Below are 21688 nucleotides of genomic sequence, written 5' to 3' on the forward strand. Positions count from 1 at the left end.
TTTTTTCGGATTAAGAGGGTCCATGCAGTGGGCACGGACTGTATAACAAGAGTATGGCTGGCTAAAACAAATTTTTCCACTGAGGAGGGCCCGCATAAAGAGGAGTGTACTAGATGCTCAGAAAACCCTACTGACCATGGTACCCTTGGGAGGGTCCCTTGGTACAAGTAAACTCCACACAACAGAGTTTGCTCCTATTTCCTTACACAAGTTAGGTGAGAGTACAGGTGCTGGGATTGACTTCCAAGCATATAGCTGTAAAGCTAAAATTTTTGAAACAAAAGTTAGAACACAATGAGATTCCTATTAGTACACGTCTATTTATTTATTTGACCATGAATGGACCCTAGAAGAAGTGGGGGCGTTAGTCTAGTCCTGTTGAATGAAAGCAGCACTTACTCCACATATTTTGTATTCATTGAAGCTTCCACATTTCTATACTCAGATGCCCAAGATGAACATGTTAGCTGGTCGTGGCTCATATTGAATATCGAATGAAAGTGCCTTGTTTTGAAAAGCACCCGCCGCGGTGGCTCAGTGGCTAAGGCGTTGCGCTGCTGAGCACGAGGTCGCGGGTTCGATTCCCGGCCGCGGTGGCCGCTTTTCTGATGGAGGCGAAAAGCAAAAACGCCCGTGTGTTCGAGATTTCGGCGCACGTTAAAGATCCCCAGGTGGTCAAAATTAATCCGGAGCCCTCCACTACGGCGCGCCTCATCGCCTGCGTTGCGTCGGCGCATTAAACCCTACAATCAATCAATCAATTGTTTTGGAAAGCCTTTTGCTCCTTCACGTAGCGCTGTCTGCCTGAACGAAGTTTTGCACCCAGGCCAGCGGCGAAAGCTGTGTGTATTGTGGTCGCGTTCGCTTGGCGATGAAATGCGACGGCGTGCTCCTAAAGGTTGACTGTGCTTACTATGTTGGAATTATCACTAGCGACGATTCAATTGCCCTGCACCAGGTATGTAGAGTGTGCACGATTCTTTTAAAGTACTCCTCAGCTTGCACCAGAGTGAAATGACCTGTTTGCCCCCGTAAATTGCAAGAAGCGAGCGCCACCCTCACCACAGGCAGGAGGCAGTCGATCGCCTGTTAATTTTGCACTATGGCCTCAAAGCGCATGCCGTGATGATGTGTTTGTTCGAAATCATTTCTTGATTGTCTTGAAGTTGAATAGAATGTGTGTCAAACCTGTTCTTTTGATTCAGGGTGTTGTGTGCTGCTATGCTTCCACTAGGGTGTGTACTTCGGTAAAATGATGTTTCTATCATATTATGCACATTTTTCTTTCCATACCCGCACCAAGGCGTTTGTTTGTGGTTTGGGTGCTCGTAAAAGCTCTAGGCACACTTCTGGCAGAAGGGCTAATGGGCAGCTCGCTTCACAAAATATTCAACAGATGGCGAATTAGCGTTACCATATTGCAATGGAAAAACGACGAAACGTTCTACTAAAACTCACGTCGCGGTGCTGATGTAGAGGGCCACAAAAATGTAGCATTGCACACTGTTACAAGTTAAACTAACAGATGGCGCCCCATTGTCAAGCAGAGTGCATCGAAACACTAAAGCCCGACTACCCATAACGAGAATGCAAATCAAAAGAGCTCCCCTGTCGTCGTTCTCGCCGCAGTTGCACTGTCCCCTAGACGTTTTGTAGGCAAAGTAAAATGCCACGAGCGCCCGAGCAGCCACTGCGAGCGGGCCGAGAGAGGTCGTTTTCGTGCATGCGCAGCTTGTTGCAATGACGGGGGAAGGCGCAGCCCCGTGAAGGAGCAGGGAGAGAAAGAAGTGAGAGGAAAAGGAGCGTCTGCATGCCCAGCACCACTACGACTATACGCCTCGTGCGCTGCCTGTAGGGGCGCCACTGAAATCCCCCTAGCGGTCCGTTTCGAAAACAGCCGCAGGAGTCGCCGGCCCACTCCCCAGTGTCGCCGCTGCTTTTGGGGCACGTTCGAGACTGAGATTTCCCGTTTGCATGCGTTCGAAAGACACATTAATGTGGAGCAATCTCTCGGTTCGCAAATGTGGTGTATTTATGAGAGGCTAAACGTTTCTGGCGCTATCTTAGTGTGGTACATTCGGTCAGTATGTGTTCCAGGTGTGTGTCACAGACCAATGTCGCGAAGCCGCCATATGCATGAAACTGATTGTATTTCCACTGCCCTGAAATTTACTAACAGTGTCTCTGTAAGGAGCGTTTCCTCATATGGCCATGATATTCCTATACACCATGATGCAAACCGGATTTGTGCGCGCTTATATATCCCAGCGGAGCACTCATGTCTGACAGCACGCCAGTTACGATTGCTGACATAATACCTCGGATATTGATCACTAGCTTGGGCAAGCAATGTCGCGTAAATTTCACGAACATTCTACAAAGAAAGTACATATATAATACAAAAGTATACCTGGGGGCCCGCACCGGACAAAAAATTTAAGGCTGGGTCGTCTTGTCCTGAGATGAGCACTATATCTGCTACATATATCCTCCGCGACCAGCGCGGCTACGGGTTTATAAAGCAAGCCGCGGCGGCGACCAAACGCGTCTTCGAAACATTGCCATATGACGATCAGAAAATGTGAAAGCGGGTTTTCTGATCATCTGCTAGCTCATTTGGCTCCTTCCTAGGTGCATTTTCTGACCGTCTGCTGCACCATTTGGCTCCTTCCTACCGTGAATCTCAAACGTGCCTTTTGTTTTGCATACCCCAGGTGGCGCCGTTGTTCCGAGACCTGAATGCCCATGAAGAACACCTCAAGCTGAAAGGGAGACGAAATGCAGCAGTAATGAAACATAGAGCACTTTGGGGTTACAATAAGTACGAGGTAGTGCGAGGCATCTGGAAAGGGGTAATGGTGCCGGCGCTCACGTTCTCTAATGCCGTATTATGCTTAAAGTCCGATATCCTGTCGGGACTGGAGATTAACCAAAAGGCAGTCGGCAGATTAGCACTGGGAGCTCACAGTAAGACTACAAATGAGGCGGTACAAGGCGATATGGGTTGGGCTTCATTTGAGGCGAGGGAAGCGCAAAGTAAGATACGTTTTGAGGAGCGGCTTAGACATATAGATGAGAAGAACTGGGCAGCCAGAGTGCATAGGTACGTGTACCTTAAAAGTGTGGACACCCAATGGCGGAAGAGGACGCGAAAGCTGGCGACTAAATATACCTTGACCGCGGCAAATAAACAAGGGGGGGCAGTTAAAAAGCAAGTGAAGGAAACAGAGACGCTCATGTGGAAAGAGAGGATGGAAGAGAAGGGATCCCTGGGAATCTACAAAGCAAGCAAAAAAGAGATCCGGAAAGAGAACTTTTATGACAACAATAAAGGTAGTGCGTTGCTCTTTGAGGCGCGGGCTGGCTGCTTGAGAACTCGAACTTACATGAGCAAATATTCGTCCCAGGATGAGACATGTGTTGTATGTGGCAGGGATAAAGAAACAATCGACCACATAGTAATAGGATGCCAAAAGATTCAGCCGGATAGAATTGGGGGAAAAGTCCTACTTCCTGAGGCACTGGGCTTCGCAATAGATGGAAACATTAACTGGTCAGCAGTAGGTATTACTAAGCAGCGGCTAGAGTATTGGTGGAAAAAAAGCAGGGAAGTCGATAAAATAACAGCCCAGCCAGGGGTAACGGCAGGGCAGAATTAAAAAGAAATCTGAGCGGAGGGACTAAATTTAAATTCAAACTACTAAGATAGGCTAGATGGCGCACGCCATCACCCCGATTCAAAGGGGAGGCCGGGGGAGGCCTTTAATCATCATCATCATCATCAACAACTTGCGCTGGCTCGCGCGTCCAAATCTGCCGCCATTTCCCCATAGGCGAAAATCGTTTTTATTTATTTTCAGAATAACCAGGTAAGTAGCGTCGTTGTTCCCGGTGTCAAACGAAATAGACCACAAAATGCGGCCTTCGTGTGAAGTTTGAGCGCGAACAGAGCGGCGGTTAGTTCAGGAAAAAAATTTAAAGTGTTCCAATTATCGTCGCACCACCCTGTATATGGCGATTTTTTTTCTCTCCAAACTGCACCCTCGCCTTATAATCAAATAAATACGGTAAGAAAAAGTAACATCAGACAGGCTAGCGCTCCGCGGACCGCCGGCCACGCGCTCGCGTGTTCCCTTTAAGAGTGGGCCGTACTCTACAGCTGATCGCTTTCGACCACAGCGGCTGAGTTTGTGGTCACCTCCACGACTACAATTCTACTTCTGCGTGCTTGTACTTTACAATAAGAGCAACTGCGAGCTGTGGCTAATAGCACGTGTACTGCGCGAAACACGAATCTTCAGCCGTACCTTCTCAAGAGCAGCAAGGTTCCCACGGCGCTTCTTTTCTTCCTCAATGTACCTGGAGCGTGCAGTACATCAAAACGATCAAAACAAACGCCTTTTGTTCCACGCTGCACAGCAGTTTGAAAGACTACGTGAATCGTTCCACGGACGCTCTCCTAACTCGCGCACACCTGAGAGTTCTCGCATCTCTACATTTCGGTAGCAGCGCAGTCATAGAGAAAGAAATTGTTTTCCCGCGGAGAGGTTGCTTCTGTTCCCATCATCCCCTTCGCACGCTTTTCTCCCTCCGGCCTTTCATAGACTTTTGCCCGAGTGTCATTATAAAACATATATTTTTAAAATCGTAGTATATAAAGTTTACTAAATCTCCATAATGTTTTTTTACGCTGTTTAAAATTTAGGCTAGTGAGAAACTCTATTCTTCACGGTACCTCGACCGCCATGGTTATCAAAACATGGCAGCCTCCTGACGTTCGCGACTTCTCGTTCCGATTGCGCGCATTCAAGCTGAAAATATTGTTCCTAGCGCGTAATTTGCCTTTTTTTATTTCTAATTGAGATTTATGCTGTATTCCTTAATTGAAGACTACGTTTAAAGGCACACACAATAAGCGCTAGCGGCAAGCAAACTTCTAGAGGAGCCCGAATGGGTTTCACTGCTGCTTCGAACTGGCTAGAGTAAAGGACAAGTAAAAGTTGCAGACACGAAACGTGCAAATATACTTTTTTTTACTAGAAACTTTTCATGATGCAGCGTTGCGTCTTACTCCCCCGAAGTCGTCTGCTGGCGCTCAGCCGGGCATGCAATGCCACAAGGTCTGCGTCTGTGAGTTGCATTGTTACCGTCGCAGAATCTGAACGATTTCTTTCGTAGTTTCGGCGAGCGTTAAAGATCCCCGGGTAGTCTAAATTGATCCGGAGCTCCCTCCACGGTGCGCCTCATAGCCCAGGTGCTGCTACGGCGCTTAAAACCTCCAGAATATAAATATTTGAATCATGTATTTCGTCACTTAATTTAGCCAATCCCACGTTTGCGGGATGAAAATATTGCGATGCCGCAATAAAGCAAAAAAACAGCGATCACTTCCTTTGTGGCGGAAGTGTGCATGCGCGGTCCTCTAAGACTTCGCATCTTGAGCAGCTACCCAGAAGCGTCAAAGTATTTGTGATTTTTTTTTTTTTTCTGAAAGGGGCGCGAGAAACGATTTCGGAAAGGCTCAGAAGGGTGCCAACGTTTTAAAACAACGTTTAAATGACATTCTACCGCCTGTTTCAGTAACACTGTCCCAACCAGTGTCGCGGATCACCTGCCATAATCCTTGGGAGTGTCTTGCGCTAGACACTTCCGTCTGGAGGTAACGCACGTTACTTTCAGATGGAGCTCGAATCATCGCTAAATTTAGGTCCATACGTAGGCATCGTCAGAGTGTATTGCTGGATAGAAATTAACCATTACCAGTGGTCCTGGCCATTCAGGGAGTTGAAGCGGATTGGCCCGTTGTGCAAACATCAGTACAGGCTGCTCTCACCGTGAGCTGTGAAGAAGGTGTGATCTGGGCTGGAGCGTCTGAGTGTAGCACTAGCCACATCCTTTCGTAGCAGGCGCACCCAAATGTCGCTCGACCTTGCAGTTCATGCAGGTCACTCAAAAGAATTTGGACCAGTCAAGGAGTTTCCAGTGTCTGTAATTCAAATGAAAACTCCCATGTACGTCTGTTAAGAGTATTTCTCATTTCTGTGACCAGTTCATATGGCCGCGCAAGTACCAGCCGGCAAGCACTTGGCAAATGTGCGTGAGGAGGTGGTTGGGGAGAGTTCCCGTTCGAGCTAATGGAGCATTGCACCTGTCTCGCCCACGAACGGCAAGCGGGCTTCTCATTACGGCCCCAGTTATGAACAGCTAGGCCTAAACGGGGGTGTTTACGCAATCATCTGAAGCTAACCAGCCATTTGAGGGGGCTGCAGAAGCGGAGGCAGTCAAAAACTACAGTATTCTCTAGCGGCCTAATTGAAGGTGCAAAGTACCGGTTTCATGCCAAGGTGTTCTCTGGGATGGCTGTATTCTTTGTGAAGTTGTACATGCATAAAGGTGTGCATTTGTTGGGGCAAAGGTCCAGTATTTATACCATGAATGCGCCTGCATTTCATTAGACACTTCCAGCTCCTCCACGTTAGTCCGTCCTCTTTATTTTCTTGAAAGGTCAGCCACCGAGGGGACAAAATTGCCTGCGTACAGCCATTGTCATGACGTGAGCTTGGGACACCAATCTGGACCCGTCCACTATAGTGTGGCTCATGGCGTGACTTTGCATTTTTAGTGGATATTTTAATCGTTTGCAATGACTCGAACGTCAGAGGCATTCCTTGTGTTTATTCTTCACTGTTGCAATTCCTGTGGGGCATTTCAATTGTGAAGTGGTAATAACATATAGCAAATAGCTCAGAACATCTTTTAAACCAAGCGTTGATTGTTGGTAAAATTAAAGCCTTAGGTGCTGGAGATAAAACATGGAAGTGCTAGCGTGTACACGATTTCACTGCATGTTAAGGATCCCCTAGTCTCTGGGTGTCTAGTGGCCGTTATTGACTCAGTGCAGAACCTCTCTCCCTGCCCCCTCATTTGTTGTTTTTGTGTGTGCTCCAACCAGTTAAAACCATTCATAAATGTACGTATCCTTCAGTGGCATGTTTTGAGCATTACAGAAGGGATAACAAACAGAAATGCAATGTTTTATTTAATGGTGTCTGCGGATAACGCAGTGCCAGTTTTAGGGGCAAAGAGAAAGGAGATGATTATTCCACTGCTGCAGGGTGGACCGACCGAAGCAAAGATAGTGACGAAGCTGAAGGAGGCTTTCAATGTGAGTCAGCCAGGCTGTACGCATTTCCCGACATGCATGTGTCTTCTTGAGTGGTGCTGGCAGCATGGGCTGCACCTAAGCATACGGCATCAGGGAAGCTGCAAGCCCTTGCGTTCTGCAGCGAGAACCAAGGCACTGTGCGATTTTTACTGGCCCTGTGACCAGCCGAATGCGCCTGTGATGTATTGCGGTTATGTTGCCTGCTGAATGCTGCTCCCTGTAGTCGTTGTAGCCCACACAGCCTTGCATGCACATTTTTGAGCGTTTGCTTTCTTCTGCGTGCCATTCTGACAGCTTGTATGTCAAAAGTCGGTGGAGTTGTTGGGGCCACTTTCATGCTGGTCCATGCATCCTGCATGTGGTATCCAAGAACGAGTGCCTAGTCGATGAATCTCTTCTTTTCTCCCCCCCTTTTCTCGCAACAGCCGCAAGAGCTCATGGTGGAAAATGAAAGCTACATGCATAGTGTGCCCAAAGGTAGTAGACACTGATTGTTTGTTTCATTCTGCGTGTGCTTTGTGTACATCTGTCCTGCGTGGTGACAGACTTGCACATGAAGCTTTTATTACTGCGTTCTTTTCGCCTTCTTTGCGTACACAGTTGTTTAGGTGCCTGCTTGGCACTGTGGCTTCAGTTGGTGTGTTAAAACCTTCAGATTCTCTATGGGTGAAATGTCCTACAGCACACATTATGTCAAGATGCTTTGTGCGTGGGCAAAAAATGAGAGGCCACATCCTTAGCTGCTACAGTACTGGCTGTTGAACTTGTTGCTCTTGGTTGTGAAAAGTTCAACTGGATGTTCTTTCGTGCACCAGCTAATGTTGATGTGGTGACAAAAATGAGGGCAATGTTCAGCTGAGAAAAAAAGAACAATATTAGCATTTGTGGGGCATGAGAAGCATAGCACATTTCAAACATTCTTGCCTTCTAGCATGTGGAGACGCTACTTTGTACTTCCTGCCTTACTTTTTCACTTTAAGGGGGACAAACTCAGCCCACAGGTTTGGGAGGTCCAAATATACTGCCCGTCCTCAGCAAGTCATGGCCAAGCTTGCTTAGCTGCCAGGGTGGTCATCTCATGGGCCAATACTGATGGACAAACACTGCAAGTCCTGTATGGTGGCCCTTCTGAAGGGGAATGTCGAGAGCTACGTGACCAGAAGCCTAGGGAGTTTATTTCTAGCTGCTCTCTGTACATTAGAAGGCAAGGACAACTTTGAAACGTGTGGCATGGTGTGTTAGATGTGGGTTTATCTTGGCGCCCACTGGTGATCACAAACTTAGGAACTCGCGTTGCAGGCACCAGAGCGCTGTTCCCAGCAGCAGTTTCAAGCGGGTTTTCTCATTGTGCCTGAGCCCAGACTAGTGCGACAAGAAAGGTGCGGCGAACATTACGATACTTGTCCGGTTGTGGACAAGAAGAAGGCTGACATGTTGAGCACCACATATCAGGAAGGCTGCAAGAAGGTGCACTTACATTACAGTAAGAATATAAAATTATTTTTTATCTGCCTTCGAGTGCGACATGTTCTAGCTGTCGCAAGTTGAGCAACATGGCAGCATGGTGACTGCTCCCACCTCCCATGGTCAACTCACATGTATTTCCTCCATTTCTCAGCACGGTGGTGTTTCGCAAAGCCTCGTGACCACGCACTCGCTTGTTCCTTTTAACAGTGGACCCCACTGTACAACACAGCGGTGCTGACCTGGCACCACTTGCATACTACCCCTCACAAAATACTGCTGGCTTCTCTGCGAAGCCTAGCCTGCTTGGTTTCGTGAAGCAGAAGCAGTGTCGGCCTTCAGAAGTTGGTGGCAGTAAAATATTCCTGCCTGCCATGCTTGTTACAGCGCTCTTGACATGCACGGTTTGCATGGCAGGCTTGTTCATCAATTGTGCTTCCGTATTGGTAGGGCTGGCTGTGCAGAAAAGCCAACTTTACAACTTGCAAAGGGTCTTTTGAGTGATACAAAGCATTGTAGACGTATTTATTTTTTGTGTGGTGTGCCCGTCCAATGCGAGCACATCCACAGCTGTGCAAGGGCATACAGAGCACAGGGATACCAGAGGCTTGCCTTCACAGTTCTTTCTTATTGTTTGGGCTGTTCTTCAGTCGAGATGATGCTCCCACATAGAAAGCCGGTACGGTGTGGTCTGCGACAAGCAGGTGAGCAGAGTGGGATGGCGAAGAAGCAGAGGTACGGGTCACATCAAGAACAAGTACTAGAAGCCTATAACTCTGCATTAAGGAAGTCGGAGAACAAGCCCAAGGACGCGGGTTCGATTCCCGGCCGCGGCAGCCGCTTTTCTGATCGAGGCAAAACGCAAAAACTCCCATGTGTCAAGGTTTGGGCGCACGTCAAAGATCCCCAGGTGGACGAAATTAATTCAGAGCCCTCCACTACGGTGCGCCTCAGAGCCAAGGTGTAGCGTCAGCGCGTTAAACCCCACAATTAGTCAGTCAAGAAGGGAATAGTATGCTCGGGAAACTGCAGAGCATATTTAGACAACACTGGCACTTGGGTGGTAATTTTTTTGTGTTAACGCAGTGCATTGAAATTTCGAAGGCTCAGGAGAGACCATTACGGGTAACATTCTTGGGCGTTAAAGGGGCTTCTGACAACATTAACAGAGAGTTTGAAATGCCCCGGCCTGGATGATGAATTCCTCAGGGCACTTTATTGAGATAGTAGGGTGCACCTGACGTGGTAAAGGCACAGATGCACGCAGCAGGAGGTCAGTTGACACCCACTGCTGTTTGAAGCAGAAATTCCCTTTGATACCAAAACTCTTCATGCTCTGCATGCCAGAGTTGGGAAAAAAAAAACTAGAAGAAAGTCAGTTAGGGTTCAACTTTACACACATCTGGCAAGGAAAGGTGGTGGAACAGCACATTCTCGAAGTGCTATACACAGACAGTGTTGTTTTTGTAGCTGATAACTAGAAAGGTATGCAACTGCTTGCAAATATTTGTGGCCAGAAAGCCACTAACGTCAGGTTAAATTTTAGCTCAGAAAACCAGGATTAATGGCTTTTAATGTGGTAGCACTGATGCAGTGTCAATCCACCATTGCAAAATACACAGAGTTAAGGCATAGGTACAAACATTTGTGACTGTAGGTAAACGATGGGACAAACTACTTACGCACTCATGACAAACAACTTAAATTAAATATAAAGTAAAGTGTAACGCAGCTTTGATGAAGCATAGAGCTCAGTGCAGGTACAACAAGTGCAAAGTAGTATGATTGATTCGAAAAGGCATTATGGTTTCATGCCTCACATTTGCGAATGGAGATGCACTATCATGCCTAGAATTAAACCAGAGAACATTAGGCCACTTGGCGTCAGGGGTGCAGTGAAACAAACAACCAATGCAGCAGTTCAGGGAGATATGGGCTGGGCATCGGTTGAAGTTTGACAAGCTCGGAGTAAAATAGAGGGAAAAAAGTGAATTGAACTCGTCAATAATAGACGTACAAGGCAAATAAATTTGATATCAGCAAGGAAAATCTCGGTGATGCAGTGCTTTTCTTTTGGAGGCTAGAGCAGGATGCTTGAGAATGAGGAGTTTTGTGGGGAAATATGCACAAAATTATGGGGTATGCGTGGTCTGTGGGAAAAAAACATACGTTTCGGCAAGTTGCATTGGAATGTTATTGTATCTATCCAAAGCCATCTGTGGGAAATACTTGCCTTCCTGAAGCCCTAGGATTTAAAGGTGATACTAGGAAAGTAACCTAGTATAAGGCTGTAGATATGATGCAAAGTATATTTGAATGCTGGTGGAAGAAATGCAGAGGGGAGAATATAGTGTGGGGCAGCTAACACTTGTTGTGGAAAAAATTTAGCTTGAGTCTGCTGCTATGAGCAGCATTAAAATTAAAACAGTAGTGCAGCATAGAATCAACCAGTCAATGAATGAATCAATGAATTAATCAAGCAGGGGGTCTACTGCAGTGTAAGACCAGGAGACATTCTTCTCGGGGCAAGAGCTTGTGACACTGGCGTCATTGTTGAGGCTCAGCATAGTCTGTGCTGGACAGATAACTGGGTCCATATTGCTTCTTCAGGATGAAGCAACATCCAGTGATGACGCCAGTTATTGGCCACGTCTCGCTCTTTCAGTCTCGCTTGTGTTTTAAAAAAGTAAAAAAGCACAAAACTTCAGGTTGCAGTGCTGTAAGAACACCTCGACTAAGGCATGCTGTATACTGGAGGGCTTTGATTAATTCGGATAACCCGAGATTCCTGGGCATGCAAGTCGTGCTTATGTGCATGGACATCTCTTTTTACTTTTTAAGAAAACATGTTGTTGGACGAGTTGGTGCATACTTAATGGGAGGCTTTAGCACAAAGGAGACGAGGACGGTGACAGGTGAGGACAGCTGGTATTTTTTAATAACTCCCCCGCCTGTCTCAGTCATGCACACATGCGCAGAAATTTGTTTTAAAAACCGTGGCGAGTCCCATCTGAAACTGATCGCATTGTATTAACCATTTACCCTAGTTTTGGGGCACAGGAGCCTCCCTCTGCTCAGTCAGAGCCTCCTGCAACTCTTGGACAGGTAGTGCCATCGCTTGGCTGAAGGAGTGGCTCAGAGGTGCTTGATTGAGCAGCGCACTCTGCTGTCTCTTGCCAACTGTTATGCAGAGCAGCGGGGAGCTTACACACGTGTAACGCGACTAACATCACTGAAATGATTCTGTGCAAGTGCTTTTCTCTGGGGGAGGGGACAGGTTTTGGTAGAGATCACACAGCCTATTTCCACTGAGAAGCAGTGCTGGAGAAGCTGGCGTGGGCTGTTGTGCTAGCATGGCTTTTGCCTCAGTCATTGCGTTTTCCCGCTTAGGGGTCAAACTTATCCCATGCGAAGTGAAAGTCATTGTCCTTTCCATTACAAACCTCACCTGACCGTCACAGAGCTTACTGACAGTGCTTCCGGACCCGCTGTAGTCCTATCTTGGCCAACAGTTGGGAAGGCCGGGGACCAGGTTTATTGAATGCACATTTCTAGGAACACAGCCGCACTGGTGGGGAAGAGGGGATCTAGTGAAATGGTGGTGCACTGTGCCAACAAAATAAGTGCGCAGCGTTGCAGGGAAGCCGGGCAGAATAGCCTCTAACCTGGCCACTCTCTCTTTGTTTCCGTCTTAGGGTCTGAGACGCATTTCCGGGTGACTGTGGTTTCGACTGCATTTGAAGGCAAAAGTCTGGTTCAGGTGAGTGACGCATCCTTTGCAAATGCGACCAGGATCGATTGATGCATTGTGGCGGGGACTCGACTCTCAGGCTTGTAAGCCTTTCTCGGTGGCAGTGTGCACTACCTCACTTGGCAGGGCCACTTGATTTCGGGAGACATCAAATGGCTCGTGCACCCTACCTTACCTGGTTTGTGTGTTCAAAAGAGCAGGATGGTTCATTTGCAAGGCCTTGCGTCCTCACGAGCAATATGCAGTGCCAGAAGCTCTTATTAAGTGAGGCTTTGTAAGCAGAGTGTACAGGTCCTTGAAATTCTTGAAAAACCTTGAATGTGTCAATTCAATTCTAGCCGTGCAATTTTCTCCTGTCTTCGAAAAATGTTCCATTGTTTGGGCAGTAGAGAAGTTTAGGGGACGACAGGAGGTATTGTTTGTTATTTGACGTCCCTCACTTTACAGGACTGTGTTTTCAGAGCACTCCTGGTGCTCGAAAAAGTTCAAAATGGCATGACTTGTGTTAAGCTTTCCTCAATATTATTGTGGGTGGGTGCAAACTCATCCACTTCCAAAGGTTGACGTTATACCAAAGAGATTTTTACTCAGAGTGACTGTTTTTAAACGATTTATCAGTCATTAAACCGTCTTTCCAACTGGTGCGACATGTGGCAAATGTCGATTAACCCCTCAAAAATAGTATGTGTGACGGTAACCCGAAAGAAAGAAGCTATCCAGTATGACTGCAGCATTGAAGGCACTGGGCTTGGAAAAGTGAATGAACAAAAATATTACATGTCACTATTACTTCGAACCTTAGATTGGGTGCGCACATTTCTAATACTACTTCATTTGCTCTGTGCATCTTCGCAGATAAGTTCGGCTGGCCCCTCAATCTGCAAAGCTTTTAGCCTATACTACCTATGTTAGACCAGTATTGGGATACACTTTCACGGTATGGTTTCCTTATACTGTACTCACTAACATTAAAAAACTGGAAAATGTACGGAGGAAGGCAGCTAGATTCATCTGCAACGAATGAAAGCGCACCGATTCTCCCACAAATGTGTTAACAAGCTCTGGCCTCCAAGCACTAGTGATTTGAACAAAACAAGTGCACCTTAAATTTCTTTTTTAGCTACTTCACAACCATCATAAAATCGACACATCATTGTACATCCCTCCATCAGAATCCCGTGTAACCCGGCACGAACATTCACACACTCTGAAAGAGTACTTAATTCGTATATTTTTAGTATGTACTTGCACTTTTGTGGTGACTGTCATTGTACTACATTCCTGTTTCTGTTTTCTGAAGTGATTTATTTATGGGCTACGTGCACGTGCAATCGGTACGCCCACCTGCTGTGGTCTCAAAAAGAGACTGGCAGTATTAAAAATAAGCAAATAAATAAACAAATTAGTGCGTTAGCAAAGCAGTAGTAAAAAGTTCCTACATTTGCTGCTCTGCACACTTCAAAATGGCTTGATAAGGCCTTGAAAGACCTTGAATGTCCTTGAACTCTTGCCTATGAGTGCTGTATGGAGCGTATGTGCGAGCTTTCGGGATTTAATTGCCCATAGTCAATGAAATTCAAAAATACGTAAAAGCCTGCTGCATCGTAGTGTAAGGCCCTGACGTAAAAGTTTATATATGTGTGTGTGCATGCATGTGCTACCCACACAGTTGCCATTCAGGGGTGGATGCATATCTGAGATTTTCCCTCGTCGGCTCCAGTCTTTGTTAGCATGAAAGCCACGTCTAGACCACTAGGACACAGGTACAAAGATGCAGATGCACTCGGACGACCAATACGTGGTACATATTCGGCATGCAGATTTTGTTTGCATGTTGGTGGACATGTTTGCAAACTGCAAGCGCTCACAGTGTGCGGGTGCAAACAAAAGGGGCTGGTGCCCAGCTGTGCTCCCATCGAGAGTGTTCGTGCCCTTGGTGTCTGCTTTGGGACATCTGGGGCATTCCATGTACATAGCTGTGTACATGGCTGTGAAGCGACCTGTGAAACAAACATCGCATATTCGTGGTTCCCACCAACTTCGTCGAATCGAAGGGGCATTTTATGAAGGCACATTGTCATCTCCAGCGAGAGCAAGCACAGTTGTCAGTCAACGTCTCTCATGCTGCACACATGGCTAACTTGACTCGGCACAAGGGCAGTTGCAGATTTTTCCAAGTACTAGTAGTGTATTCTACACTTGTGCTGTCTCACATTGCGAAGTCCACAGCGCCTTTCTTTCGCCTCCCTCTCTCTCTGACAGCAACATGCCATGGTGTATGCCGCTCTGAAGGAGGAGCTGAAGAGTCCGGTTCACGCCCTGGCAGTTGAGGTGAGCTACACTCACATGAGCAGCGTCTTGAGGCTGGCACATCATTGTTGCCTTGATTTATCGTCTTACATGCTCGGTGTGGGCTTCCAAAGGCCACTGCTCAGCGTGAGAGGATGAGAATTGGCACCCACTGCCTCGTCTCCATAAAAAGTTGCAGGTGACATCTACGTTTGGGTCTTAATATGTAAGGTGCGATAGCATTACTTTGACTCCCAGGGAGCGTTTTTGAAACCAGTTGCCCTGTTTACAATCTGTGCTTCACGAGCACCGAGGTCAGTGAAGATAAAAGACTCGCAGCGAAGGTTTTTAATCACCGTGGGCTAGGAGAGACAAAGGCCCCCTGCAATTCTGTGGCGTAAGATGTTGAGAGTGAAAGTGGAGGTTGCGGCTGCAGGGTGTTGGTCAGTTTGGGCGAGAAGGTGTCAGTGTCAGTTTTTCAACGTGTTTGTTTTTTGATGTCGCGGCCGTACAGAATATTTTTTCTTTTTGCAAAAAGAGAGAAAGAGAGGGAGTGTCAAGGTCTTTGTTACGGAAGAAATAGTGGAGGTTCTGGAAAAGGGGGTAAAGATATGGTAGGGAGCTCAAGGGTGGAACCTGAAGCGTAGGGCACCGGATGCAGCAGCTCCTTCCCTTGCCCTTTCATCACCTCGCACTGATCTTCTACAGAATATGTGATTCTTTGGCATTGATACCCCCGTGTACCAAGGGGAAAAATCGTGTTCCTAGACGGAGGATGAGGAGGCGTTCTGAGCGTTTTTCTTGGAGGGGAGTGCGGTAGTATTGGTCGCAAGGAGCACGGAATGTGAATTCGCATCCCTTTTCATCGGTGCCTCATTCTCTTCCTTACCCTTGTTTACGGGCGTCCAGAAGACGCTAGTAACTTTCTGAATTTGGGAAGGGTGTCTTACCGAAGCATTTAGATATTCGGCCTGCAGAAAACAGTCTAATGCCCTTTTAGAGTCTGCAATGATGCCTACGTTTCTATTCAATAAATCCATCAGTCAGATTGCAAAAGGGATGTCTCCAATTCCTGTTTCTTTGTTCCCGTACATAGAAGAGCCATGCAGTCTCGAAGATTGCCTAAGTAGTCAACTACGAGAATTCCTGTCTCGTTGTTTCGTACTTGCCAGAGTCTGTTCATACTGTGGTCTCATGATTTTGGAACTTCCCTCACATGAACTTCCTGCCATATCGCCTGTTCTTGTGTAGGTTTTGATCCACATTTTTCGTAGAGGAGAGTTTTTATGCGGAGTCGCTGAATTGGTGACATGTCTTTCACGGCTTGCAGTTGTTCCTTTTCAGACTGGGTGCCTGTTTTCTGTACAGTGGCCCGTTCTGATTTTGTTTTTTCCAGCCGCTTTCTTGGTGCTAAGAGAGTGGTTTCTCTGATTTTTTCTAAAGCATTATGAACGCACAATTTTTGGGCCTATTCATCGTCATCATCACCAACTTCCTATTTAGGTCGACTGCAGGACGGGAGGCCTCTCCCATTGGCTTTTACCACTCTTGCCTTGTGCTGCCCGAGTCCTTTCTCTGCATCCAACTGTCATCTCATCCCCTCCATCTAGTTAATGCCCCTCCCCTTATTTTGGACCCATCTCTCATGTTCCATTCTCTTACCCTGGTGGTGCACCGGTTGTGAGTCAGTCTCGCAGTCAAAATTGTGAGGTTGAGTGCTGCCTTACATGCTGTCCTGATGATGGCGTTTCTCTGATTTTCTACGGTGCGGGTAAATTTTGTGGCACGGTAGGCTGTGCGATATCTGGCTCATGATCAGTGGCTTAAAGAGTATTACCGTTCCTGACATGGTAGTTCTCTCGGAGGGCGTCGGTACCTGTTTTGGGGTAATTTTCTACTTGGCCGTGTGGCGCCCTCCGTCGTTTTTCCAACTGAGATGCAGCATAGACAGAGCGACGGGAATATGGGAAAGCAGTTTGAAAACTCATGTGATTAGACCCCATATGCTGGGGTTTATTTTAGTTCGTCTCTGCTCATAACCAATGCCTTCCTTCATTTCTGAGGGACTGGCGATAATCCTTTGCCCCCCGTTTTAGTTAGGTGACCTAATGTTGGTGCCGGCATCGGCTCCAGTGGAAAACACGCCGGGGTGGCTCCATGGGTCCTTAGGATGCGGGTTCGATTCCCGGCCGTGGTGGCCGTTTTGCTGATGGAAGCAGAAAACTGAAATGCCCATGCGTCAAGATTTCGGCACCCGTTAAAGACTTCAGGTGGCCAGAATTGTTCCAGCGCCTTCCACTACGGTGCGCCTTGTAGCCCAGGTGTAGCTTCGGCATGTGAATTACCAGAAATGTATATTTTTTTATCTGCCTGTGAAAAGACGCTTTGGTGGGATGGCGTCTGTTGCGAGCGCGGCTGGCGACTGTGCCTGTTGAGTATGTTACCACTGACTGGGCGTCGAACAAACTTCACTGCGCAGGCACTTCACCTGCTGAAAATGCATGTCCTTCCTTTATTGGCGGTGCTATCGGTGTCCTTCCTTCCACATATCAGTTGGTGCTGCGCTTATTCCAGACGTAGATGAGCTTTCGTATCTGCCTGCCTCAGTCGTAGCTTCCGGTTGGCAGCAGTGACGTATTTCCGCGGACGCTTGACGAGCATGGCTAATAGCGGGCGGCTAACAGCCACGGAGAAATAAAATATTGAGCCTAATAACGCAATCACGTTGAAATTGTTGACTCATCGTCGTCCGCCAGCCTTCTAGCACTGGGACTTCCACTCACGGTTGTCCTGCCCCAGTCAAAAAGCCATTTTTTGCCACAGAATTCCCTTACCTCAGTGCACCACCAGTTGTCCGTCTTCTTCCCGTCATGTCTTTTGTTAGTCACGGTGTTGCTTGCGTGTTCTAGCTTTTGTCTCTCTTCTCTTCAGCAGCCACCTAGCTCTCTCTGTTTTTTTCCCCCTCTAATTTGAGCTGGTATGCCTTCCATGCAAGCTTTATTATTATTATTATTGTTATTATTATTATTATTGTTATTATTATTATTATTGTTGTTGTTGTTGTTGTTGTTGTTGTTGCCCATCCGTGATGCTCACTTCTGGCCTCCTGGTATTGCGACTAGCAATCGGCCAGACCTGACCTGCTTTGCCACCCTCACATGCTGACGTCTCGCACTAGTGGGTGGCCCCCACAGATGACTGGTGTCCCGATCGTACCCAGGGTGCTGCTGCACTGGCTCTCACAAGTTGTCCCTGTGATGCAAATTGAGGCCACAAGCCCTCAAAGGCTGCACATGCCTTGGCACGATTGGCCTTTTCAGTGCTCTATGAAGTGTGACCAAATGAAACTTGTTTTTGATGTTTCTCACATCAACTGGCCTATGAGAAGCTCAGTGACATTGCACTTGTTGTGATAAGCACACAGTGCAGCACAGGCAAGTCGGAGACTACTGACAATGTGGCTGGTAGGATGGAGAGTCTGCCGTGGGGGATTAATGAGCTGTGGTCCAGTTTTGAACAGCTGATGGGTGCTAACCAGACAAAGTTCAGTGCAGAATGCAGGCTGCTTTTGGTGGCAAGCGTGTCAAAGACAACAGCCTTTAATTGGCTGAGAGTGTTCAGGAGAGGCTCAGATCCAGGTGTGTGTGCTGCTGCATCAATTGTAGTTGTGGCTTCTCCTGTTGCAGCAGCATACACCTGGCCCAGCCATGGGATACCCTCCATTTCCTCACATATTTCCCAGAAACACTCACACCCGTCTAGTGGCCATTATCTTTGACCCCCATCGCCACCATATACAGCCTACATTCTGCAGTGAACATAGTCTGGTCGACACTCTTCCACTGTTGGGAGCTATATTACGGCTGGTTGACCCAACTTCCTCAAGCTCCTCCTTATGTGCAGGTCTACGCGAGAAGGGGCGAAAACAGGTGTTATTTGATGTACGCCTCGTACCTCGTTTACGTCATCACTGTGGTGCAGCCAAAAGGAGGCAAAATGCAAACAAAGCTACACCTCACATCTGTGTACTTTCGCACAGCCTTCGCTTAGCATTTGGACAAGATGTGGCGTCACCACAAGGTTTTGTTGGTGCAAGGTCAGTGAGAAAGAGTGCTGAGCTCAATATTTCAGAGTGCTTCAGCTTGTTTTTGGGTGTCTCGTGCTTACTAGGTGCACAAAAACGAGTAACTACTTAAATAACACAGATGCTGACCACAAAAGAAGTACTATAATATAATGACGTTTTGGCCCCCCGAACAGGAACCTTGATCACACTGTGAACAGGGCTCTTATTCGGGGGGCCAAAACGTCATTATACCATTCTTCTCTTGTGCTAGGCGTCTGCATTATTTTTGCAATTACCGTTCCCGACCAGGTGGGCTTCCGTCAAAGCCTTGATTTAAACTGCACTACTTGTGGGATATTGGGCCTACTGTCTAACATGGAGCGTTCTGCTTTACTCTTCCCCTTTCCTCTTCCCACCAGACGTCCACACCAGACAAGTGGCAGTCCAAGACGGGAACTTCGCCACCCTGCCTGGGGGGAATGAAGAGCAAGGGCCGAGACACGAGCTGAGCTGTGAGAATAGTCGGGACAGGCTGTGCATGCAGCGACGATCGTTGTGTGTTCCACTTGAAATGACACCTGGAGGTGTGAAATGGGTTCTTCACACATTGGCCCAATTTTTTCCCCCCTAGAGGCGTGCAAATAGCAAATTTGGGACTGTGAATGGAGTGCGAGTTGTAAAAAGTGGCCACCAGTTGGGTCGAATATTTCTGTGTGTGAATATCTTTGCTTTAGTGTAGATAGAGCTTTTAAAACATGGTAACAAAATAACTCGGGCATTCAGGACCTGCCGCGTCTTGGTGTTTATGCACTCATATGCAAATGCCACAGAAGATTTAAAATAAAATATGGCAAAACAGTTAAACAAAAATTTACCATGCATTGCCATGAACAAATACAGGTTCCTCAGCATGCTGCGAATAGGAGTAGTATATATTGGCCTGGTCCCTGCAGTCATTGAAAAGAGGCTAGTCATGCTAGGGGCTGGTATGACCTTGCTGCATGCCAGCAGTAATAACTCTTGGTTCCTCACTCACGCCACTATGTTCAGGCGAAGCTTTTTTTTTTTTTTTTTTTTTTCAGCTTATAAATTTAACGCTGGTACTGTTACCCACTTCAGCTAACATTGGAGATGGGGCAGGCTTGCACGTGCTATGCTTCTCTGTACAGCTTTGGCGTTGTGCAAAAAAGCCAACCGCAAGAACACTCCTTGTTACCTTCATCCTTGTCTGTCTAGCGCCGCACGTTTTTTGTTCAAGTATGAACCAACTAGCTGAGCAACAAATCTTGTTAAAGTTGGAAAGTTTGCATGCTGTTTGGCAGAGCCAACGTTCATTGCTGTAAAATTTGAATACTTTGAATATCTGTAGCGATTAAACTTTGGTGCAAATCAAATCTAATAGCAAACACTCGGTCTTTTTTACTTCCCTGTTTCGGGGGGGTTCGTCGGCATTTTAGCACTGCTCTCGCAATAGAAATATGATGTGCAACATTACGTTTTATTAAAGTGCAGTGTTGCCCTGGAGAAGTTCTGGGAAGTCCAAAATGACAAATAAAAGAAACCTACTGTTGGTGGAGTGTTTGAAGTTCAAAATACTCGCACACCTCTATCCCACACATTGTCACAGGATTAGGTATGGGGTCATGCAGTCTTGACCCAGTTTTAGTGTCTGAGCATGATCCTCTCTGCTGGTCTCACATGATTAAGTAATTGCATGTAATGTACAGTGCTTCTGCAAGCACACGTTGTTGGGGTTGGTGCTGCCAGCCAGGCTTTCTTTGGTAAAGAGGTTTGTAAGGAGCTGCAAATCGCATTCACCATGGAGTGCCTGGAGCGAGATTCTGTTCCCTTGTGGATACAGCCCCGGCACTTCCTCTGCGTGCCCAGTGCCACCTACTAACTCGCTTGGGACACTCATTCCGTTCTTTTAAGCATGTGCTAAAAGAACTTCGCTGTTGGGTCTTTATAGCCTAGGGATAGAATTGTGGGCTCTAGAGCAAACACTCAGGGTCCAACCTTCAGCAGTGTCTTTTTTTTTTCCCCTAGACTTGGGATCTCTCTTACTGTGAAATGTTTTTTTTGTTTCAATTCTGCGTTTCTTTTGTATATAAGGGTTGCTTGGTATCTTTTAGGAGTTGGGTTAGGTGTTAGGTGTTGAATGTCAACACATTTGCTTATGTTCTGCATCATACCGCAAGTGCCGAGCTTGCACCTATGTTGGCACGGAATATCGCATGCCCGGAATCCCCAGGCTGTAAGCACTTACAATGGGGCACTGGAAGGGCTGGATATTCGCTTGGTTCTGCCCCTGAATGCTTTGCTGTTAGTTGCTGGCAGGGTAGTGCGAGGTGTTTGGCTAAATGAATTTTTTGGATGGTTGCCAAGTGTGCATCATTTCCCAGAGCGCTGCCAGCATATCTGATTGGTCAGTGGGCATGAGAGAACATCAGGGGCACCATTCTTATCGGTGGCTAAATCCCAGCGAACTGGCAACAAATTCCCGAATTGAAGAATCAAGTTCCAGCGGTCGGTTCCTCCTGGATTCAGTGTGAGTGGACCGATCGCTGCACTCGCGGGCCACCGTGGGCAGCGCCATTGCAGCTAGTGACGTTCCTCGCCTGCTTGGCTTAGCTAGCCATATGGCTTCTTTTTTGTCTCGAAGCCAAAGTCAACAAAAAAAGGGTAACATTTTTTTTTTATTTTCATTGTGCATGAAGCTTCTAAATAATCACTGTGAACTAAATCTTTTTGGAACTTCAATTTTATGAGAACAAAAACAAATTTGAATAATCTTTTACAGTAATATAGTCTCGTTTTTGCAGCCAGAGCCAACTTTTCAGCATGTTCTTGAGCCATGCCAAAGACAAGTGGAACCTGCCTGCCCGGTACATGAGGGGACGCTCACTGAAGCGCGGCTTCCCTAGACAGTGGCACCAGATTTCCCTCTAGTGTA

General features: G+C 47.0%; 1 protein-coding gene across 3 annotated transcripts; it reads left to right on the forward strand.

The window, feature by feature from the left end:
* Positions 1-4744: 4744 nt before the first annotated feature.
* On the forward strand, positions 4745-20305 carry LOC144166913 (bolA-like protein 1). Of its 3 annotated transcripts, none has more exons than XM_077696362.1 (6): positions 4745-5130; positions 7065-7165; positions 7591-7642; positions 12325-12389; positions 14643-14711; positions 19155-20305. In XM_077696362.1, the coding sequence occupies exons 1-6, from the start codon at positions 5106-5108 to the stop codon at positions 19242-19244; spliced, it is 402 nt and encodes a 133-aa protein (XP_077552488.1). In that variant the 5' UTR covers positions 4745-5105; the 3' UTR covers positions 19245-20305. The 3 variants fall into 3 exon arrangements, with proteins under 3 accessions (XP_077552488.1, XP_077552487.1, XP_077552489.1); XM_077696361.1 differs by having other exon boundaries at positions 7115-7165; XM_077696363.1 differs by having other exon boundaries at positions 4745-5120; positions 7115-7165.
* Positions 20306-21688: the final 1383 nt, after the last annotated feature.

Source organism: Haemaphysalis longicornis, unplaced genomic scaffold (genome assembly GCF_048455015.1).
Source record: "Haemaphysalis longicornis isolate Haplotype H1 unplaced genomic scaffold, Haemaphysalis longicornis Haplotype H1 scaffold_198, whole genome shotgun sequence".
In the NCBI taxonomy this organism is placed as follows: domain Eukaryota; kingdom Metazoa; phylum Arthropoda; class Arachnida; order Ixodida; family Ixodidae; genus Haemaphysalis; species Haemaphysalis longicornis.